Here is a 23460-nt window from a genome sequence, read left to right as displayed (position 1 = left end):
ATGGAGTTTCAGAGCAAAACAGCGTTGCAGCATTTTCTACACAACTGAAGTAGCTGGGGACTTGTTTTAAAATCTAAAGCATCCTAAAAACAAACATAAAATGGCTCCGTACAGCTCATCAGGTGTAATCCCAAACTCTGGAAGCCCAGTGATCCCAAATTGATTTTAAAAGAAGATATTTATATCTTTGTCATGTGGTCAAGCTTGTGCACCCACTTACACAAAAGAGTGTAAATAACCTCTTGTCAGGTAAATTTGTGATCTCTGGTCTTCTGGAGAAGCCCACGTTTTAAAACAAGTCCCCATCTACTTCAGTTGTTTAGAAGAATGGTGTATAGTGTTTTGCTGTGAAGCTCCAGAAATGTTTTTTTGCGAACTTTGAAATTTTACCCGACTTTCCATCTGCTATTGAATCATCCATCTTTTGTTTAATTATTTTTTTTCTCTATATTTATACATTTCAAATGAAAGACACCCAATGTCCTAAAATAACTCTTTAAACAGCTAAAAAGATCAATCTCTTTAAAGCTTTCTCACAAAAGATGACTGTGCAGCTGTTACGTGATTCCAAGTAAACTGAATAATATTTTTTTTAAAAAGCAGATGCTAATTGACAACTGACTGACCTGCAGCTCAAAGCAGATGAGCATGACCAGGAAGACAAAGCAAAGACAGAGGATACAGATGGGCAGGCTGACCAACCACCTGAATAAACGCCTCCGCCACGGAGGATAGTAGAACTCCTCACATCCTGTGATGGGACTGCAGCGCTTCACTCCCTGCCGAGAGACAGAACAAGTGTGAAAGAGCCTGAAATAGAAGATGGCAAGATGTTAAGATTTTGAGCTTCTCTCACCCTGAACTGAGGCCGTGGCTCCTCCAGGGATTCAGACGGCGTGTCCAGCGTTCCCCACTTGTACGCCAGCTCAGCCCCTCTCCTCTTCCACCGCTCCAGAAACAGAGTGGCCCACACCACGTTGAACAGTGCAAACACCACACAGCAGATGTCACGGCTCGTCTGTAACAACACGAGCACAGACACGCTTCAGACTGCGATCAGGCGATGATCATTTCTCAGCTGGTGCTTCCAGCTGTTTTAGGCTGTGATAGCTTCCCTCCTCACCTGATCTGACTCGGTGAGCATCCACAGCACAAAGCCAATCACAGCAGGATATAACATAGAGGTGGTGTAAAATCCTAGCCAGGCAAAATACATGGCGATCTTCACCCCAAAGTAGTCACAGATATCATCTGTAAATGACAAGTTAAAGGGGAAAACACGACAGTTATTGTGAGCAAGTTGATTCACACTGTGTCAAAAGTACTCTATTTTTCATGTCTTGTGGTTGTACAAGTTATGTTATGTACATATAGTGAGTAAGTATGTCAAGTATCGTGTTCTGCTGACCTAAGGGCTGCTTCTCACAAACAGCCTGAACCCAGGACTTCATCAGCTGACTGAGGATCCTCTGCTCATGGAGAGGAAAAACCTGCTGGATCACACCCCGCGCACTCAGCTCCGGGACTGCAGAGGATAATGAAGCAAGTTGAAATTACCGTACATTTAATTTGGTAGAGAGGGAGACACGGAGAGAGGAAGAGAATATAAAGATAAAACTAAAACTATCTACATCAGCGTCTTATAATTTTATACCCAAAGCAACTGAGGGATTACTTCCAAAGCCTGCCAACGAGCTGCACTCTTTTTTAATAAAGACAGATATCACACACGGTCTAGAAACACAGTCCTGATAAAGGTAAAGGTGATAAACTCACTGATCGGCTGGCCCTCCAGGAAGTTGATATTATGGAGCACCTCCCCAGGTTTGGCACGTAGATTGTCCATCCAGTATTTAATGATGCTCTGCCTCTCCTGCAGGGAACAAGAAGGAGGAGGTGGCTACTCAGGTAAAGCCTCGACAGCATATTCACTTCTGTGTGTATGTGTGTGTGTGTGTGTGTGTGTGTGTGTGTGTGTCCACGCTGACACCGACCTGTGAAGTAAAGAAGCACAGCTCGCTCTCAATGTTCTCGTAGATGTAGTCCTCCTCACAGGAGAAGCTTCGGGTTCCTCCGCCGAACTCCGGCTTCACCGCCTTCCTCAGTCCCATCTCCTCAGCACCTCGCAACAAACTGCAAGACAATGAAGACGGACCATAAACTCCGCCCTCTGATAGTGTTGGGTAGCTTCATATGTTAGCGGTGGTAACGGCACTGTAACTAAGTAAGAGAGCATCAGATCACTCATTATTCAGATCATCATGTTGCTGCTGACAGTAGAGAGGTTGGTACCGCTGCCTCTTCAACAACTGATTATTCTAAGTACGAAGTATGACTGTTTGCTTTGGTGCAAAATGGTCAATTTTCAATAAAATTGGAGACCTGAAACCTGACATGTCAATGTTTATTATCATTTGTTAAGTGAAAATGCCAAATATTCTCCAGCTCCAACTCAAATGTGAGGATTTGCTGCTGCTTTTCTCCATTTTAAACATTGGGAATTCGTTCTTTTTAGCCTTTGGACTGTTGGTTGGACAATACAAGCAATTTGCATTTGTCCCGTTGTGCTTTATTGGACATTTTTAGGGCAGCAAGATATACGAAAAGGATCATATTTTGCAGATCTTGGGACTGCAATATGAGTCACGATTTAAGTGGGAATGGTACATTTTGCATTTCGCATTTCATTTTCATCGAAAAACATGACAAAAACAAATAATGATGTGATTTGTTTTCTGGTGTCTGGTTTTCAACCCAGATGTTAGTAAAAAAAGCATTTCCAGCAAAGATATTATAACCATATAAATCAGTGTTTATGCTTTTTTTAACGTGAGGTAAATGATCCTTCTTCATTATGTAGGATTCCAAATTATTGAACATTTTTCATAATCTGAGTAAGCAGAGTGAACAATGAACTGGGATCCATCTTAACAATAAAATATTTGTTTGCTTTGCTTTTTCAGTTTTGGTCAGCCAGGGAAGAAAGTTTGAGCACCCCTGAAAATATTCATGAATAATGAAAACAGTGAGTTTTTTATGGTTTTAAATTTGATACTTATTTCAATTGATTTTGTTTTTATCATGGCCCTATATTCTTTTTATCTATATGTTGTATAGATTGTTATTGACATTTAACCGTATTATTATCATTGTACCCTACTTTATTAGCTTTTTTAAATCCATGTCTACATGCAATCATTTATTTTTTTATCTTTTATTTTATTGCTAGTTTTTTAATCTTTTATTATTTCAACTCTTCATTTTCTTGCACTTGGTGTGCATTAGTCTTTAAACCCGTTTTCGTTTTCTTAACAGAACATGTTTTTTCAGTCACTTGTGAAGCACTTTGAATTGCATTTTGATTTGTTTGAAAGGTGCTATATAAATGAAGTTTGATTGATTGATTGACTGATTGAGCTGCAGTCCTACTGTCATAGGTGAACGCATTCCTACAAAACTCAATTTTAGCTGAGCTGAAAACACTCCACTGTAAACTACATTGTGTATTTGACCAGTTTTTCACAGGATAAAGAAAACCAACAACAAACAGCAGAGTTAACAGAGATGAATTGTCCTTCACTGTGTTGAAGTCATCTGAACTCTCCTCTGTCGCCTTAACCTCATCACTCTCCCTCATCATCTCATCTCCCATCAACCCCTCCTCCATGTCCCCTCCTCTCCAGCCACCCTGTCGCCTCTATGTACATCCTCCTTTCTCTCTTGCCTCCCATCCACTCTTCATCCTTTTATCTCCCACAGTCCCCTTTGTCTCCTTCTCACCCCCTCCTCCTTCATCCCATCATCCTTTTCTCCTCTCCTTCTGCCCTTCCCGGCGGCTTTGTACTACAATTGCAGTAATAATGCAGCACCACACCCTCTGTTACCTCCAGGCTGACAGCTCACCTCTCTCTCTCTCTCGCGCTCTCTCTCTCTCTCATGTGTATATATATAGTGTACACACACACACACACGCACACACACAGGACCATAGTATAGGTGGGCCTGTAACATCCATCCATCATGCAGCTCCAGGCACTTGGAGGAGCAGCACAGTGAAGTCCGCTCAGCACCATGATGGATTACAGCAGAAATGTGAGTTGTAAGCTTCTGTATCACCGCTGAATACTGCTTAGTGCGCAGCACCGTCACAATAAAGGTCCTTGCCTGCGAAAAGAAAGGCTGTATCTGTTTAAACCAACCGTTTAGTAATCCAAGCCAATAACTGCAAGGCCCTTCAGAGGTGTGCGGCTCCTGCTGCTGCCAGGAATCTTAATGAGATTCCCCCTTTTCTTATTTAATCAAAAACTTGATCACCTTTTACACTCTCTCTCCCTAAATACAAACAGCCTTAATTTGGAGACACACTCCAAGGGAATGTGTGGACAGGGCTAACCTTGTAAAAGAGCATGATACTGCTGAGGGAAACACAGCACACAAGGTTTATGCTAATGTAGCAAATATCCATCAGACGTAATGTAGAAACGCAGCAGAACAGAATGGCAAACTGTAAATCGCCCAGTCAGAGCTGAGGAATGAGTAATGGATGGTATGTCAGCTGCCGTGAGAGGGGGAGGAGGAGGACATTACTGCATGTCAAACTGAGTGTTCGTTGCTAAAATTGTTCTTTCTGCTACAGTGTTGTAAAAAGTTGTCATGGTTCGGGTTTTTGGTTCAGTAATTTCCTGTTTTATTTTGTAAGGTCTCTTCATGTTTTGTTTTACACTTCCTGTCTTTGTCTTTTCCCCACCGTTTTCCTGTTCACCTGTGTTTTAATTGTTAATCAGTCCCTGTGTATTTAAGCCTGTGTTTTTCCCAGATGGTATGTGTCCACCAGAGAGAGTCGCGACAGCAGAAGTTCAAAATGCAGATGGTCACGTGGTTCATGGAGACTTCAGATGGTTCCAGGAAGTTCTAAGCAGCCAATTTTAATGACTGAATGATTAAATGACCGATTTACATTGTGTGCCCTCTCGTCAAACAGCAGATCTTGTGGACACGTACCATTATTCTTTGCTAGTTTGTCTGTTTTTGTCCTGGTGTCAGTTTGTCTGCATTTCCTGTGTCTGCAGTTGCTCCTCCCGTGTCCTCTGCCTGCCTTTTTTTTTGGCAGCATTTAGAAGTACAAGTAAAAGTGAATATCTAAATGTATATGTACATATAAACTGTATAGTATGGGTCCACTGATTATCAGCCTGGCTGACTATTGAATCTGATGTTCAACAGGTGTTTTTTTAATTTTTTTTATCTAATTACCAATAAAATCAATTAATTTAAAAATGTGCTATCAGCTCTGATGCAGCATGCAATTTGAAAGGTAACTAGTGACCTCCAAAATGTCGTGGAGTGGAAATAGAAAGTAGCAGAAAATGAAAATAACCAAGTGAAGTACCTCACAATTGTACTTAAGTACAGTACTTGAGTAAGTGTACTTAGTTACATTACATCACAGTTTTCAATAGATGGATCCTTCTGAAAATAACACACACCACAGACTGAACCTGTGGCCTAAGCTGTTTTAATGCTGATCTCATAACCAAGAATTCAAGAATTTCTAGCACTCGCTTTCAAAACAAACACGTAAGAGAAAGAGCAACGTCATTTCAGCTAAACAAGTCTACATAACATAGCATCACACCTGGAGCTCTTATCTGCTGTTCTACATCTAACAGAAGTACAGAAAAGGAAATTCTCCCTGCTTCAGTGTGCAAAGAGAATGACGATTCAAGGTGAGCTCCAGAGGATGAAACACTTTCTGGGTTATCTTTTCTATCACATGAAATGTAGGTCAACCTATGTAGAAGCAGGTGTGTGTGTGTAGACAAAGAGGAGAGTGCACGTCGTGTCACACAGCAATCATTTTCCTGGACCATTTTTCATCTAAAACCCGCTGGCACACTTTCAGAAAGCTCTCCCTCCATCCTCCTACCACATCACCCTCCCTGCTCTCTTCTCTTCCGCTCATGTCCTCTCTTTGCATCCGTCTCCATCCGTCCCTCTCTTTCTTCCTTCCTTCTGGCCATCTGTCTATTCCCATTCCATTCATGGGTAAAAGGTTTGGTTGAGACTGTCAGGGTATTTTTCGAGAGACCCGTTGAATGCACAGTCAGCAGAGAGAGCTTAACATTTATCAAGAGGTGAAATGCAGTATGGAACAGCGAGTGCCACCCTCATCCCTCGGATTGTATTTCTCAGTATTTATACACCAAAGTCAATGCTGAGATTAAAATGACCCTGAGCTCATCCTTTGTTCCCCTGGGGATTTTCTTTCAAAACAAGAGACTGTGTGTGAGCAAATACAATCCATGCTGTTTAGCCTGACCCTAACCTTCTGTGAAACTTTAAATAACCTGCAGCAGAGCAGGCATCAGGGCAGCTTCACTAATGATTCACTGTGCAGGAGCTAAACCATGGTGCCTACTATAGCTGCAGCTGAATATCAAATCACAGTAAACGAAGGTACAACTCTACACCGGCACAGAACAGCACGGATATTTTTGTCTTTAACATCTTAACTCCAGTAGTAGCATTTAAAAATAACTAAACTTCAAGCTACTAAAAGAAGCAGTGATACATAGTCTATTATTCATGTGGCAGTTCGTTTTCTGTCTCTGTTGAGAAAAGTTACTGCTGTAGCTTCATGCCTGTATTCTGTCACCGTGATTGATTCACTCAGCTACAGTTAGAGCACCACTGTACCTGTCACAAGTCATGAAATCACAAAGAGGGCTGTTTTTACATTTAATCATCAAAAAGGTTGGAATATGTTTCAGCAAAAGCCTTCAAAAGAAAGTATTTTTATTGGTCTGGGAATATTTTAATCAATCTAAAGGAATAGTTCAACATTTTGGGAAATATTTACTTTTTGCCAAGCGTAAGATGAGAGGAGTAATATATACCATTCTCAAATCTGCACACTAAATATGAAAGGACAGTCAGGAGAAGGTTAGCTTAGCTTAGCATAAAGCGAAGCACAAGCTGGAAGCTCAACTGGGAGTTTTTCCACGGATCAAACAATCTAGACATAACATTTTCACTGGTGGATTCAGAGGTGTTGAAAGGAAGAGGCAGGCTAGCTGATTCCCTTCGTTTCCAGTCTTTATGCTATGCTAAGCTAAGCTAAGCTAACCGTCTAGTGACTGTAGCTCCATATTTACCGTACAGACATGAGAGTGGTGTCGACTTACTCATCTAAAATCGGCAAGAAAGAGATAACTCATGCTTCCCAAGATGTCAACCCGTTCCTCTTAAGCATATTTAATTATTCAAAACATTTAGAAAGCTTAATTTTAGTTGCATACAAATCCAAGCTAATGTACCAATTTTTCAACTTCACTTCATATTCTATATCATTTTGTTGTATTAAATCACATAGTTGTAATCAACATCAATTTGTACTAAAAAAATAACTAAGTACATGCCAACCTCTGCTGACTGTAAAATAGAAATGAAGTAATTTATCAATGAATCAGTCGACAGAAAATTTGCTGGCAACAATTTTGATGAATTCACTATTGATTTAAATCATAAATATTCCTTTTCTATGTGCAGAAAAGGAATATAATATTCACAATTAAGTTTTCATCAGTATTGAATCCCCTGAAACTGAAAATCTTTGTGTTTTTAAACGAGCCTTTCATTTCTATTCATGTTGCACACACATGTTTCTACAGTAGCTCAGAGCGGACAAACCAAACACTGGTCCTGGGGAGGACCTTTCAGTTTTTTGGGCTTTTAGGGGACAAATGGTATTTCATTGGTTGTAATCTGCAGCCTCACTGCTAGATGCCAATCAGTCCTAAACACTGGACCTTTAATTCATTTATCAAGTAAAAAGACAAACATTTAGATGTTGTAGCTTCCCCAGTGTAAGAGTTTGGTGTTGCTGACAGTTGATCAGATAAAACAAGACAAGACAGTGAATATGGCACCTAGTTGTCTGGGAAACTTTTTAATTTTTTTCTGACTGATTTTATAGATAATTTGAAAAAAGAAGAAAAATTTATTAATCAAAAAACGAATAATCGTGACAATAGCTGAAGATAATAGTTGCAACTAAACTATAAAGATAAAACACATATGAAATGAATGACTAAATACACTCATGCACAAATGCGTTGCCTCAGCAGAGAGTCCTTACTTTTCATATGTAGCGGTGACGAAGAAAGCGTAGACTCGTGTGTGCTTATGATGTCGGATTTGGATGATGAGCTCTGGGATTCCCAGCCGGATGTGGTTCAGTAGCCATAGCAACGTGTGGTCATCTGTAGTGTCTGTGGCAGGAAATGAAAAATAGAAAATACATTTCAACCATACCCACGCATCAGTGTACACGGGAGCTGCCGAGCGTACTCCCACAGTCTTGTGCTATTTATTGCTGAGCAGCAGCTGGAGGTTAAATGTCGTACTAACAAACACTTGAGGATGACTCTTCTCTGCTTTCTTAGCTGGTTCAGGCTGCGACAAGGAAAGCTTTGTGAGGTAGCATCATCAACATAAAAGTCACGATCCTCATCTGTATTAGGGCTGCACGATATTGGAAAATGTCGTTGTGTGTTGTGATGTGAGAACTACAAGAATATTCACCAAATAATTTGAAAAGCTCCATTTGGAAAGAATTAATCATGATAAAATGATTGAGGTGATTTTGCAGATGGTTTGATCTAGATGTGTTAGATAAATTGATCAAGAATGATTGTGATTGGTGGTTCACTGTGTTTGCAGAGCCTGCATGTCACTCTTAAAGGGTAACTCCACCTATTTTCTCACATTAAAGTGTGTTTACAGATCTTGGAGACTACTACTGCATATGTGAAAAAAGTAGTGTAAAGCCTTGCGTGGCTCCAGACAAAGCTGCGTGTAATCGGATAAATTGCCTCCCAAGATGCACTGTGGGTAATGTAGGCACCAGGTTTTGAAAAAAAAAGAGGAATGTGTGGAATAATAAAAGGTGATCTCTGGCTTTCCTGCATTAATTTGTTTTAAATCTGTTCATTATGATTCCAACAGTGTTATAGGCGGCAATCCTAGCCCAGTGGACTGCATTCCTAAACATGGTGCCTACATTACCCACAGTGCACTGAGTGACATTACTGGAGGCAATGCATCATATCACATGCAGTAGTAGTCCCCAAGACCTGTAAACGATCTTAATGTATGAAATTCGTGGAGTTAACAAACTCCCATGTATCTAGGAACTCTTGAATTGGACTAAATTAGACAGACTTAGATTAGTCATGAAAAATAAGAACTGTGCGAGTTTTGCTTTTGTATCAAGTAGCAATAAAGTTGTAGCAGGACATGTTTGAGTTAATTTGTCTCAGTTGACATTACACGTCCTACAATGTGATGATGTCGATGCTGAACATTATATATTGTGCAGCCCTAATCTGTATTATAAACATGATATAACAGTATTGATTCCCACTACTTCAGATAATAGTTAACATCCTCCGCTGCTCAGTGGTAGGTTTGGATCTTTGTGCTCTTTAGGGGAAACATAATCATCTAAAATTAATTTAAATGCGAGAAATTAAAGGAATAAAAGCATAGTGTTTTCTTCCTTGCCTGAAGCAAAGGAAGGTAAATATGCAGCTTTATATTCATGACGAACTGGAAAATGTGTGTTAAACTGTATAATGCAATTTTGTCTGTGTAGAAATGTGTGTTCTTGTACTTCTATATTTGTGAGGACCACATTTAGATCTTAAGAGCGAAGACACCTCTTCAAAGAGGGTTAAAATTGGTGTTAATGGTTTATTAAAGGTGAAACGGTTAGCAAATCTAATCTGTAGCAATTAATCCATTGATCAACAGTGTCAGCTATATCTTTAGGTTTTTTTTTACCCCTCTAGTAAACTGAATATCTTAAGGTTGTAGACAAAACAAGACCACTGAGGACACCATCTTAAGCACCGATTGACAATTTTCACCATTTTCTGAATAATTGATTAATTGAGAAAATAATCCACAGATTAATCAACGATGAAAAAAGGCATTACTTGCAGCCTTGTGGCACATTAGACAGGAAATTAGGTTTTGAACTGTTAGTTGGACAAAACAAACTTTTCCCAGAGAACTTGGACTCAATTCTTAATAATTGAAAGATTTATAGATGATCAAATTAACTGTTAACCTAGTTGACTCTAGGATGAGGTGAGGCTAAAGGTTGACCTTAGGCATGTTGTTGTGACAGTTAAGGTTGGGGGTGCATTATGTCAGTGCAGCGAGGGTCCTCACAGGAATAGAAATACAGACATATGAGCGTGTGAGAATGTCTGACCTGCAAATGTCATGAGGACATCACAGTTCTCTGTGGGCACCGTTTTCATCCAAGACTTATGAGACATGATGTGTCTCCCAGCCTGCAGCAGCCGCTTTCCAAACAACTTATCTGAGAGCGAGACAGACAGACAGAGAGACGGACAGACAGACAGACAGAGAGAGACGGAGGAAGGGGGTGAGAGACAGGCAGATAAAGAGACACATACAGTGGGGGAGAAAAAGGGAGAGAGTCACCTTTTCAAAGTGAAAAAGTGTAAGGAGCAATGACATTTCTAACATTTTCAGCAAACCCCCTCAAAAACCCCTGCTGCCCCATCACACACACACAGACACAGACACAGACACACAGAGAGAGAATCGTCCTCCTCGACGGGACAGATTTAAATGTCACGCCGCTTTGCCTCACAACACGAGATGGACAAAACTAATCCTGCCCTGCCAAGACCAGAGGCCACACATTGTCCACACGCTCTGAACTGTCACATACACACACAGACACTTGGCTCAATCAACTCAACACATGTAAGTGCAGCTGTTTCTCAGTGTTGTGACGTGTCCCGAGTCCCAGGAATACCCACAAAAAAAGCCTTAAATAATAAAAGAGCCCTCTTCAAGGTCCTCTGCACGAAAAACTTTAACGATTCTGAATTTGAAGCCAGTACAGTGGGTTCAGCTCCTGTGTAGAATTACCTTGTCGCTATTCCAGAAGTCAACACCAAAAATAGCTCTCCTGTAGCCTCACAGTAATGTCACATTATTACACAGTCGCCCTTATTGCAGCAGTCTGAGAGAAAATAATGCACAGCACATATTTCTTCTAACGCTTACGTCATGGAAGAATTTGCATTTTTAAAAAAACAACTGCAGCATTTGTGTCCGGGCTCAAATGAACTTTATCTTCGCCCTGACACCTCATTCATCTGTCACCGATCCTCTGTAGTCTCACATTCCCACCGATATGTTCTGCAGAGAGGCGGCTGTGCCAATAGTTTAAAGAGGACTAAGTGATTCTGTGACCAGTGTAACCTCAGACCCTGCTCAGCTGTCAGAGAACAGTTTGTGAAAACCATTTCCTGGGTCCTGAATAATAATGACAGCAGCCTGGAGAGAATGCCCGTCCCACAAGAGCCAAGTGATCAGTGAGGCACGGAGCGTCAGAGGAGGCAGAAAGTGGGGCACTTTCAACAGATCACACACGGGCACGTTTAGTGTCACATCCATCCATCCAAGACTATACTAATTGTTTTAGTAGAAAATGTTAGATCTCTGTAAGTGCAAACAAACTACAGCTACAAATCATCTCACACATGAAGCTCCTGTACATCCCATACCTGGTTGCTTACGTGCTTACACGAGTGAATGCGCACCCACAAAGGTCAAGGCCATGTCAGGCTGTAAATTTCACCATGATGTCACCGCTACTAGCATGACGCTGTAAATCACACGGTATCTCCGCCTGGTCTGTGGACCCAATAAACACCTGTCTCATGAAACCGTCATTGTGCTGATGCTCAGGGTGTCCCTCTACTTCCTGGAAGAGAGCGTTGACAGAGAGGCGCACACCGTGGGGCTTCCCAGAATCAAGCCTGATGGTCTTTTCAGAGAATAAATGTGTTTTCAGTGTTTACAGTACAGCATGTATGCATGAAAACATTGCAGCAACATGCAGCCCAAAGCTGCAGCACAAACCAAGTCACTATGCCCTTTTCAAAAGGCTGCAAGTACATTTTCTGCTGTCATAGTCTCTGTTTTTTAAAGTTCAACTAATCAATATTTTCACATAACCAATGGAGCAAATTACTGCGTGTAACTGAGAGGGTTACAACATAAAATCACTCAACCTTGAAGTAACCTTCAGCCCAGCGAAGGTTTTAGGTGTATCTGATATTCCATGTTTGTGTCGCTCCAGGACCATCATTGAAACTGACCAATCGTGCTGACGATGTCGGGGATAGACCGTTTATCGGTCTGGCTGATTATCCAGGCTGATATTCAGCATTTTTCTGATTATCAGTATTGGTGATTTGGTGAAAAACTAAATAAAATTGTGTCTAAAATTGAGTCTAAAAAGTTATCTTTTATAATCATATCCAAACATTTTTTTCCTTATCTTGTTGTTCTTTTTGTTCTCCATGTCCTCTCTGGAAAGCACCACTGCTCTCACCTAAAAAGTGCTATATAATTAAGGTAAAACGAGAAACGAGTGCCATTAGAGACACAAAAACTACAAGCTTTACCCAGTAAATCGAAGAATTCGTCTTCCTTTTCTCAAAAATTCAACATGACATATAGTATTTTACTGAAGATGATATTTTCTGTCAAGATATATCAAAACATGTCACAGTAACAAACTTGTACCTGCAAACAGAACTTGACTTCGAGGTAGCATTTGGATCCCTCTTCAGTACTTACAAAGGGGTTGTGACAGCTTAATCTGGTTCCATACAGCTCTCCCCCTCTGAAGAACATTTTCAAACATCGCAACCAGCCGAACAGGAAACAGAGCGAGGTGTATTTGACTTTTTAGTCTTGAGAGGTGCTCCTAGCTACAGAAATGTGACTGGCCGCTCCACTGTGCTTTAGATGAAATGCTGCAGGCAGAGCTGCGACATGACAGCAATTCTAATGAGTCCTGTATTCATCGCTGAGGGCAACACACACAGCGCACACACACTCCTGGAACAGCCAGCAGATTGGTTTCAACCCTATCACAATGCTTCAATTTATCAGCCCCAACACCGAGCGTGGGTTTAGGTGGTTTGCATGAATTTACGTGTTTGTTACTTGGTTGAACATGATGAGCGATTCAAATACATCACCCATCAAAGCTTCGCTTCACATGTGGTTTTGCACGACATAAACAAACCATCGCTCATCTCTCACGCCTGAGATCAATGGCCAGCTGAGCAGAATATTGAGTATCGAGGATCAACAGGGCTTTTCAGGGTCACAATTAGCACACCGACATTAAATAATAAGGTTTACACCAAATCTCAAGATGCGTTTCCTACATTTAAGCTACATGCAGCTCACTGAATACACAAAACATCAGCATACCTTCTTGATTTGACTCATTATTGAGCCGTTGTCTACAATCCTTTTTTAAAAACTCAATTGCCTCTCATTATCTCCATCTCCCTCCCTGTGATTGATTTTACAAGAGTAATTAATTTGCATTGATGGCTTTTACCTCATCAGTGTTCTTCATGAGTAGCGTGATTGCCACAGATGTGCTGCACATGCAGCGTGTGATGGATTTTACACTGGAACACATTTGTGTTTAAAAGTTTGGAGTTAAAGTTCGATACAGCCCAGCCCTGTATATACTGTACTAGTAGTTACATAGAAAAGGGATCCCAAATGTCTTTTAATGCTGGCAAAGTAAGTGCATTTCTAAGTTTGAAAGCCCCCTTTGGCCCTGTAACAGAAACCAGGTCGCTGTTGAGCAGGTTGGCCCATGACTAGCAGTGATACAGATAAAGCCTGTATTACTCACGGCCTTCACAGCGAGACGACTGTTCCAGGGCTAATGCTTATCAGACAGCAGCCAGGCAGGCGTAACAAGCAGGGCGTCTCTCTGTGATCCGAGTCGCTCTCTGAAGCATTTCTGTGGGCTGTTTATGTGTATGTGAATGTGTGTGTGTCCGCGCAGGTGCTTGTCTATGTGCCTGCGTGTATGAGCCTGAGATATAAAGAGCCAGATTAATAGGGTGTAAGTCAGTTATGAAACTCAGGCGAAGCTCTAAAAATGAAGGTCACAGACACTTAGGGAAAGATTTGATGATGCATTCACTGTCTTCACTGGCTGTACTTCATAACTCTCTGGTGTCTATGCCTCTCTGGAGCAGCTTCGGGTCAACTTCAAGTAGCGGATATCTGAAGTTTGGGCTCAGTGTTTAGCAGCTGGAACAACAGTTTGGATTGGGTCAAAAGAAAACATATTATAATTGTGAATGTCAATCAGGTCACTGTGTATTTCTAGTTAAACAAAGAGGATAGTCCGGCTTGAACATAGTGAAAACACACACACACTCACAGACCAACAAAGATGCTTTATACGTATTTTGTCTCCTTATGTCAACTTAAATCAAACAGTGACCTCATTCATGTCTGTAGCTCTGGACGTGGCAGCAGCCGTTCAAGCAGTGACTTGAATATCAACGTTTTCAGAAAAAGATCGTTTCATTTGACTCCTCCATAAAAGGAACAAAGGACACAATGCTTCCTTTTCTTTGTTATGTAAAAACAAAGAGATAATTCAGCAACGGGTCGGGAGAGGGCAAGTTGCCGTTCCTCAGCTATGGCGCTGACTAATGGGCAGAACATTTTTAGAAGAACTTTATGATGTAACATTGAAGTTGACCTTTGACCGAAGTCATCATTTTATCCTATTTGTGACATCTGTATAAATCTTTGTCCTCATTATCATACAATTTGTTGAGTAATGGCCAAAAATGTGTTTTGTGAGGTCACAGTGACCTTTAACCTCTAACCTTTAAACCACCAAATTCTAATGAGTTCATCCTGAGACATCACGTTCATAAGAACGGGACAGACGGACGACAGGAAAAACATGACGTCTTCTGCTCACAAAGAAAACAGTTAAGTTATTTCACCTGAAAGATTCTTGTTTTTCTGCCAACCACTTTGTTGATTCACACTGTATATTTCATTTGCCTTAATCCAAACAAGCTGTTGCTGGAGTTAAACACATCACATTCAACAGAACTCATGATATTAACAGTAGCAGGATAATACAAGATCAAGAAATGAGAGTATTATATGCACCACCTAGTTCGTTATTCATTTAGTTATTTTAGTTCCTGTTATCATTCTGGCTGAAATTAGACGAGGCATAAAGTTCTCTTGTTTGTTTAACCAAGTATCCAATCATGACAAGGCAACTTATTTGCTGAGTCACCATTGGTCTATAGGTTAATCAGGTGTCCACTTTACCTTACGAGGCCTTTCTTAGTCGCTGCATGCAAAGTTAAACAAAAAATCACACCTGAGAGCAGAAAAGCAGTACGAGGGTAAAACAGCAAACGTGGAAATGCTTTTTACTTCAACTTCGGTTCACATCCTAAAATCCAAAAAAATCCTAAATCCTTTGCTGTGTGAGGACCAGCTGTTAACAGTGGCACATTAATGCCTACATACAGTACAGTTGGCATCATTAGGAGACAAAATGTCCCCCCTTTCCTGACTGTCTGAGGCCTGCAGCGCAGATTTACCGCACCGATATGATGCTGAGGATTTACTCTTTCAGATGCACCTCTAGTAACAGATGCCTTTGCTTAGTATGCCTTGCAACAGTGTGTTTTTTCCTAGGAGGCTGGAGACTAGGGCAGGGTTTATATCTTCTGAGCAGTGAGTCATTTTGAAGTTCAACTCTTATTCAGCCAGTCTAATAGAGACAGACACAAACACACAGATATAATGTAATAAAGGCAGAGAGACTGACAGAACTCCCAACAGACGCAGAGGGAGGAGAGCTAACAATAAGACAGGCAGAAAACATTCCCACTGTCACATTCACTGAGTGTGTGAATGAAACAAAAGACCCTATTAGAACGATTACATCAGTAAGCGGGACAGAGAACCTAATCAGGTTCAAACACCCACCAATTGACTTAATTAGAGTCATCTCCTTCTCTGACTCTCTGTACGTCGCCATCCAGCACTGACAGGTTGCCGCCCGGCCACAATGGACCATAAGGCAACACTAAAGACAGACAGGGCCCTGTAAACATCACATCACTGTATTTTTTTTATTATTTTTTTTTTTTACATAAAATTGCTCTAAAATAATATAGCAATATTTTTAGCCTACATCATGATACACTTTTATTTTGGGATTTCATCAAAAGAACTTCATAAATGCCAGGACCGGGTGCAACATCAGATATCAAGATCATTCTGTGTCAGTGATTTTTGATAATCATAATAATAAAGGCCTCATTCAGACCAAAAATGCAGGTCCCCCATTCATGTTAATGAGAGTAGTGCGTTTGGACTGCGGCTTATATCCTCACGTGTCATGTTTCAGTTTCCACTTCCTCAATTTGTCTATTTTCCCGCCCTTTTTCTGTGTACACCTGTGTCTCATTAGTTATTCACCCCCAGTGTTTTCCCCTCACTCTTCGTTTTGCATTTGCTTCCTGATTCCTCGTGTTACTTCTGGTTTGTACTCTTTGGATCCCGAGCAGGAAAGCAGGAACTAAAAGCAGGACTATCAGCTTTCATTATAGCTCGCCTTTTGTTGTCAACCTCCCTGCCTTCGTGTCTGCATTTGGGTCCCCTTTGTGTAATACACCCAATTTGGCCTTGTGCACCAGTTTAAAACACCTTTTTTTCACCTGTGCAGAAAATCACTGTAGGACCAACATGAACCTCCAATGGCAGAGGAATGCTAGTAGCAGAGCAACATAGCAGCTTTTTCTTTTGGCAAACTGGTTGGGGTTCAAGTTCACAACATGATGTCACACAAACAGGCCATGAAATGACCCTCCCACACCGCTGCAATGCCAGATTCTGTCTGAATGCAGCCTGAGTGGGTAAAGGCAAGCATCAGAACAGGTAGAACAGTCTGTTAAGTTCAGAAAATGACATCACATTACAGTAAAGCAGCCTTTAAAACCAGGACTAGACAACACTGATGCCATATCACATAATGATCTCCTTCAAGAGCCTATATAGTCTCATGTCACGCTAACATTAAAATATCGATAAATGCCGGAGTCACAACAACAACCTAAATACTGAGTCATCAAGTCATGCAGCTGAAATGACTGAAATAAAAACCAAATCAGACAGTTTCACCTGTGATCAAGCTGTGGATTCTACAACTGCAGCCTACATGTCTTACAGCAAACCATAACCCACCTCACCTCTTATCTGTCCCTTCCTCTTTCTCTCCCTCCTCCTTTCTCCAACCAACCAACACTCACTTCAGTGCTTGTCGCAACGGCCACCTCGCTGCACCCTCTCAATGCAAAAGGTACACAGTGTGCATACATTTTGGCACCAAACACTCCCAATTCCTCATTGCATCTTTCTTTCACTCTGGCAGGTGCACACACAGATGTGCTTTAGATGAAATGAAAGCTCTCTCTTCCTGGTGCAGCACAGCTCTCCTCCTGTCTTTTTTTTAAACTTTCTTTCACCTCCAGTCTGCTCCTCTCTCCCACACCATGGACCTCTCAGTCTCTCTCTCTCCTTTATATCTTTTAGTTGCTACCATCCCTGCCTCTCTCCCTCATCCAAATCCTCTCTCTTAGCCCCCCCTGGGCAGAATCTCTAAGTCCCTCCTTCACCGCATGCTTTCTTTTTATCTCCCTCTCTCTCTCAGCTCTCCTGCCTTCACTCTCACTCAGGCCGTCTCAAGAGGTATTTGTCATCATCGTGCACATGGAGCTCCTATGGATGATGCCTTGAAACGACGCACAGGGAAACAACAAGGGGGAAAGCTTGATAGTGATACAAATAAACCTGGATTTACCAAAGTGCAGATGCTTCGATTGCCAACCACTAACACAACAGTGCCTTTTGCAAAGCTTCCTCTCTGCTATCAAAAATATCTCTTATCACTCAGTTGAAAGACATCGAATGGACTCAGGGTACATGAAGAAGACCATCCTTTAAGATTCTGACGAATGAAAGCCAGCGAGGCTCAACGTCAGCTGCGTTTTGAGAAAGCATGTAATCACAACTGGTTTCCTGTAGGTTACAGTCTGCAAGCAATTAGACCCGTAGCTAATTAACAAACATCTCCCTCCAGCCATTAATAAATACTGCTGACATAGTCCCAGCATCACATGTACACCAATTACAACAGACTCAGGACAGCTATGGAGTATTATTCAAAAATAAAAACTAAATTTAGAACAGTAAAATAATGAGAACGGCCACGCCAGCAGCCATGCAAAGACGCACTGATGGATAGGTGTGCTCTGAGATAAATGCTAACATCAGCACGCTAACATGCTCACAATGAAAATGTTATTTAGCACATATAATGTTTAGCATGTTTATCATCTTAGTGTAGTGTGTTAGCCTCGTAACCTTTGTAATTAGCATGAATGCGACATTCACATAATATTGGCACAACAGGAAAAACAGAAAAACTCTAATTACTCTGACTTAAAGACATTCATCTATTATTCCATTATGGTGAGTCACACTAACAGCTTTGTAGTAATTCCAGATGAATATCCCAATTAGCTTCTTTTGTTCTGTTACATATTTGTAGCATAGAAGAAGAAGAAGAAGAAGAAGGAGAAGGAGAAGGAGAAGGAGAAGAAGACAAAGATGGAGAAGAAGTAGAACAACAACAACAACAACAGTTGACAATCTAGTTGTCCAGAAATGGTGGTAAAAAAAGACAAGTCAGCAACTTTAACAACTTTAACTTCTAGGGTCCATGAATGGCAGTCCATCAGTTGTTATTTCAGTGTGAACCAAAGTGGTGGACCAAACTAGAGTACACACCACGCTGCTAGAGTGGCTAAAAGAGAGACGTGTTCAGAGATAAAAGAACCTGTATATGATGGAGTTGAGATTAGGGCTGTCTTTCTTCGGGAACGAGACAGGAGATATCTGTTCCACCTTTGTGACAAACGGCGGATGTCAGAACTCTGGTTTCCTCATTAACAGGAGCAGGTAGTATAATAGGGACTCGTCCTTGGCTTCAAAATAACAATGATTACATGCGACACCGGAGCCACCGATGGCTGCGGGCCAAACGAAAGACAAAGCAAGACCACGTCGGAAGAAAAGAGCCGCCGTGCTCACGCAGCAGAATAGTTGAGGTATCACTTTTCCCCATCCCGTCTTCTTCCTCTCCTTTACATCACTTTTTGTCTCCGCTCCTCACTTAGCCTCACTAAATATGCTTCCTTCGTCTCCCACACTCTCTTTTTCTGCCAAGTAGGCTAATCAGCAGTTCATTCTAGGTTAGCTGGTTAATTTGGATGTGAGCTACCTCAGTGAAGAAGCATAGAAACAGGGATTGAGCCGTCATATCTGTTATAAAGCTGGGGTTACATGAGGAAAACGATGCAGTCTACTATTCAGTCAAGTAACAATCATGAACCAAAGCCAGCGTCGAATCCCTTTCATGCCCAGTCGATGCAGACTACTCCTTCAGACAACCACGGACTGGTTATCTAACTGGCTGAATGGAGCATTGTCAATGTGGAGATTACGAATTATGAATAAGCGAGTGGTAATGATGAATATAGTGGAGTGAATAGCAGCCTTTGTGAAGCAAACAGACCTCGTTATTGAGTAGTGGGCAACCGCCAAAGTGGAGGAAGGGTTTTCTGATTAACACACAGAACCAAAGGAGACCGATTACACAGCAACAATGTGGACGCACGCAAGTTGTCATTTCTGTGTTATATGGAGCAGCGTCAAGGGTCAACGCAGCACCATGACATTTTTGGAAGATATAAGGTTCGATATTCTGATACAGCACGGACAAATACCTGCAAACTCCTTTTCTTTTTTTTGGCCTTTTCATTCAACAGGACAGCCGAAGAGTGACAGGACATGGGATGAGAGAGAGGGGGGAGGATGACATGCAGCACAGGGCCACAGGTCAGACTCAAACTAGAGGTAGACCAAATGTTTTTGGCCAATCATCAGGGCCGATATTCAGCATTTTCGATTATAATTATCAGCCATTTTTCTGTCAGACTGCCAATAAAATAAACTCATTTAAAAATGTGCTACTTTAGCTCTGATGCAGCATCCTCTCACATAATCTCCCACCAGCAACACTGCCTGATGGGTAACATGTCACAATTAATAGCCTATTAACACTGAATAATCTGAATCTGCAAAGTAAATAGCAACTAAATTCATCAAATAAATATAGTGGAGAGGAAGTATAAAGTAGCAGAAAATGGAAATACTAGAATAAAGTCCCTCACAATTGTACTTAAGAACACTGCTTGAGTAAATTGGGCAAAGGCGTATTTAATCACTGGTTGTTCAAAATTTTGACACAAAGAGATTCATTTAAACTACGAATGAAAATCCTTACTAAATATCGTTTTTCAGTCTCCTTGATTTCTAATAATCAGTATCAGCCCTGAAAAAGCCATATCAGTCAAACCCTTATTCAAACTCTGGACTGCCGCAGCGAGGACATGCCATCTGTACATGGGCCACACGTTCCTCCTACTGAGCAACTGGGGCACCCCAATACCTGGAAAATATTACAAAATTAAGGCGCAGTTGCTGACATAATCTGCGTATGTATGTATGTCTGCATATCTGTTGGTTCAATATGAAGCCATTGCTTAGCTTAGAGCAACATTACTTTTTCACCTTAAAATAACAGCTTCAAGATCATTTTGATGATCCTGTCTATATTTAGTCTTTTGAATCAATAGAAGGACATTATAGTTTAAAACCTTTAATGTTCATCATTGAAACCTGCACAGTGAGAACTAATATAAAATACAGATATGTTTCAGTTTCTTTCAGCTGAATTAAAATGAGAACTGATTAAACGTAAAATAATTGACGGTTACACTTTAGAGGTATATTGATTTTTTTCATTCTTTGATTTCACTGATATTCTGATTTATTTGATGGATGGCACAGGATGGGCAAAAATAAGTCTTGGGCTTCAGCCTATTCCTTTTTGGTTATTGATTGTGACTTTTTTTTAAATTTAGTTTATTATAATGTATGTCACTGGAATAAATATTATTCATTCATTAATTAAAAGTTTTACCTACAGGCAAGGGGAGGGCCTGCTGCACAACAATTCAAATTTAATCACAAAAGTTTTTGTTATTCAGAGCGTGCAGAAGGTCATATGGAGGACCAAACAACACAGGGGTTCAGAGAAAACAGACTCATACATTTTTAACAAGCTTTAACAGAAGGCATTAGTGTCTAATGCAGGCCTGTTACTGTTACATCTGACTGACTGTAGCAGACTCATATCTACAAACTGTCTATCTGGGAACGTTGTCACAACTATTTAGCGGAGGTTAATTGAATTATCAGAAGAAATATAGAAATGAGATTGCTTTCATCAAAATTGAGGGGAATCAGTTTGTGCCAGAGTCTCAGGAGGTCATCCATAATTATAATCATTATATTCATTAGATGATCAGGCACTCTAATGTAGTGGGACATTCCAATAGACTTCAGGCCAACTGGGTATTTCTGTGCACATCAGAAATTATGCTGGGCACTTAGGCAAAGGAAGAAGAAAGGATAATAGAGAAGCAATGAGTCAGTCAGTCGGATGGCTGTGGACTTACCAGTGTGTATGATGGTACGATATTCTATTCCTGGACAGGAAAGATGGGAGGGAGTGAGATCAATACGCGAGAAACCAGTGATTATTGTACATTACTACACCATTCCTCTCACTTCCTGCTCAATGAGAAGCAGAGGAAGACATCTTCAATGACTTAGCCGGCTTTGATTTCTCATGCCTTTCAAAAAGGGAGCATGAGGAAGATCTATACAGCATTTCGTCCTGATTTATTTAGCTCCAATTTTTTCTACGGAGGAATGGTAGGAAGGTCAGCAACACTATTATAGATGTGACAAAATGGATTTTTTTTAAGCAGCAGAAGCACTGCAGAAGCAGCATAGTAAGGTTAACACGGTTGTTTTGTTCAAATGTATTATTCTGAAGCAGGACTGAGCAGCTATTTTTACGGTTTTTAAAAAAATGATTGCATCTTTAAGTCTGCACAGCCTTCTCAGTTAAAAAAAAAAGAAGAGGCAAATGAAATTAAATTTGTCTTTGTGAGTGGAGACCGTCAAACTCATAGAGCCTCACACAAACACCCGGCTGTTGACTCTAATGCATCAACAAACACCGATCAGGAGCAAAGAGAAAAAATTGAGATGGTTCACTCTCAAATGCAAATACGGATGTTACAGCAGTGGCAGTGCGCTTCATTTTCCTTGACAGCCAATTTCTTCGGGCATCATCAGAAACACGGCACAATCGCAGCCTTGTCGCGGCCCTTTGCGAGGGGAAATGACCGGGGTGAGAGCTGCAGTGAGCGTAACACAGAGCACCAGATTCATGATTCTCTGACCGTCTGACAAACAGGTGTGTAGCCAACAAAAGAGGCATGTTGCTGCAGATGACGCACGGACTACATGTTCTTTTACACCTGATGGTGTGTGGAGTAAACGAAAAAAGCCAAGAACAAAGAAGACAACAGAGGGGTAAAGGCAGGAGAACTACATGAGAAGCGAGCTCAATAAAAGCCTGTACTTTACTGTTGTAGGCTGCCATCAGTCAACATTGACGATGTGCAAATATATGAGCTGGAACACAATGTTCCCCCACAGCTGTAGGAAGACTTCACCACATTCGAATTCTTATTAAAGACAGCGGCCAGAGTCCCACGAGGCTTCTCAGACAAGGAACAAAAGATGCAAACCAAAACTTCACAAAAAGGAGACGAGTGAAAACATCAGTGCTAATTACACACTCCAACCTCCTCAACCCCGCTGACCCTTCAGCGGACGAGTCGGTACAAACTCACGCTGAGCAGCCGAGCTTTGTTTAAACAGAGCCGCTTCATTTAAAATTCTAGTGGAGATCCCAAAGCTCCCAAAGATACCGAAGATGTCAGGCTGAATTATAAGAGACCGTATCACAGGGACGCACATGAAAATAAGAATATTTCCATTTCATGGAAATGGTGCAGCCATAAAAACAGTCTTGGCTGTGTAATTCAGTGCAGACATGAAGTGGCTTCAATAAATAGCTGATACAGAATATATGTGATGTGGTTAAATCAGTGAGGAGTTAGACATTTTTCCAACCTGAAAGCTACTTAGGAAAAGCTGGAAGCTTTAAGGTACTACTCTAAAGTGTAACAGACTCCTTTAATCTTTGAGCAACATCACTTAAGTCCGTCGAGTCAACGTGTCATAAATATGTCTTTAGTGGCCATACTCTCATAATAACCACATATCCAATGACAATGTGAAAGTGGTCGCTCACACTGATGAAGTGACAGAGATATATCTCCAGAATCTTCAGCTTTCCTCAGCTTAACAGTCCGAGCTCATTGTTTAGCTGTCCAGCCACACTTTTCCTGTTTTGGTTCACTCTCGCTGCTTAATTTTATTTTTCAGGCACAGCAGGCAGCTGTTTTTATTAATAAAAAGCTCTAAAACAGA

General features: G+C 41.0%; 1 protein-coding gene across 4 annotated transcripts in view; it reads right to left on the bottom strand.

The window, feature by feature from the left end:
• The window catches only part of ano8b (anoctamin 8b), a 47753-nt gene that overhangs the window by 13515 nt on the left and 10778 nt on the right, over positions 1 to 23460 (bottom strand). For 2 of the 4 annotated variants that reach the window (XM_084356179.1, XM_084356181.1), the window contains exons 1-9: positions 12694 to 12842; positions 10280 to 10390; positions 8138 to 8270; positions 1995 to 2133; positions 1777 to 1873; positions 1409 to 1525; positions 1124 to 1251; positions 857 to 1018; positions 627 to 779 (exon numbers count right to left, since the gene is read on the bottom strand). In XM_084356179.1, the coding sequence (XP_084212305.1) occupies positions 627 to 779; positions 857 to 1018; positions 1124 to 1251; positions 1409 to 1525; positions 1777 to 1873; positions 1995 to 2133; positions 8138 to 8270; positions 10280 to 10390; positions 12694 to 12760 (1107 nt within the window). In that variant the 5' untranslated portion in view covers positions 12761 to 12842. Of the gene's footprint in view, positions 1 to 626; positions 780 to 856; positions 1019 to 1123; positions 1252 to 1408; positions 1526 to 1776; positions 1874 to 1994; positions 2134 to 8137; positions 8271 to 10279; positions 10391 to 12693; positions 12843 to 23460 lie in introns of those variants that run through there. The other 2 variants (XM_084356178.1, XM_084356180.1) reach the window with 1 other exon arrangement.

The sequence above is a fragment of the Pagrus pagrus genome, assembly GCF_965226575.1.
Source record: "Pagrus pagrus genome assembly, chromosome: 6".
Classification (NCBI taxonomy): domain Eukaryota; kingdom Metazoa; phylum Chordata; class Actinopteri; order Spariformes; family Sparidae; genus Pagrus; species Pagrus pagrus.
The sequence above is the reverse complement of the archived record's forward strand: the minus strand, read 5'-3'. Positions and strand labels throughout refer to the sequence as shown.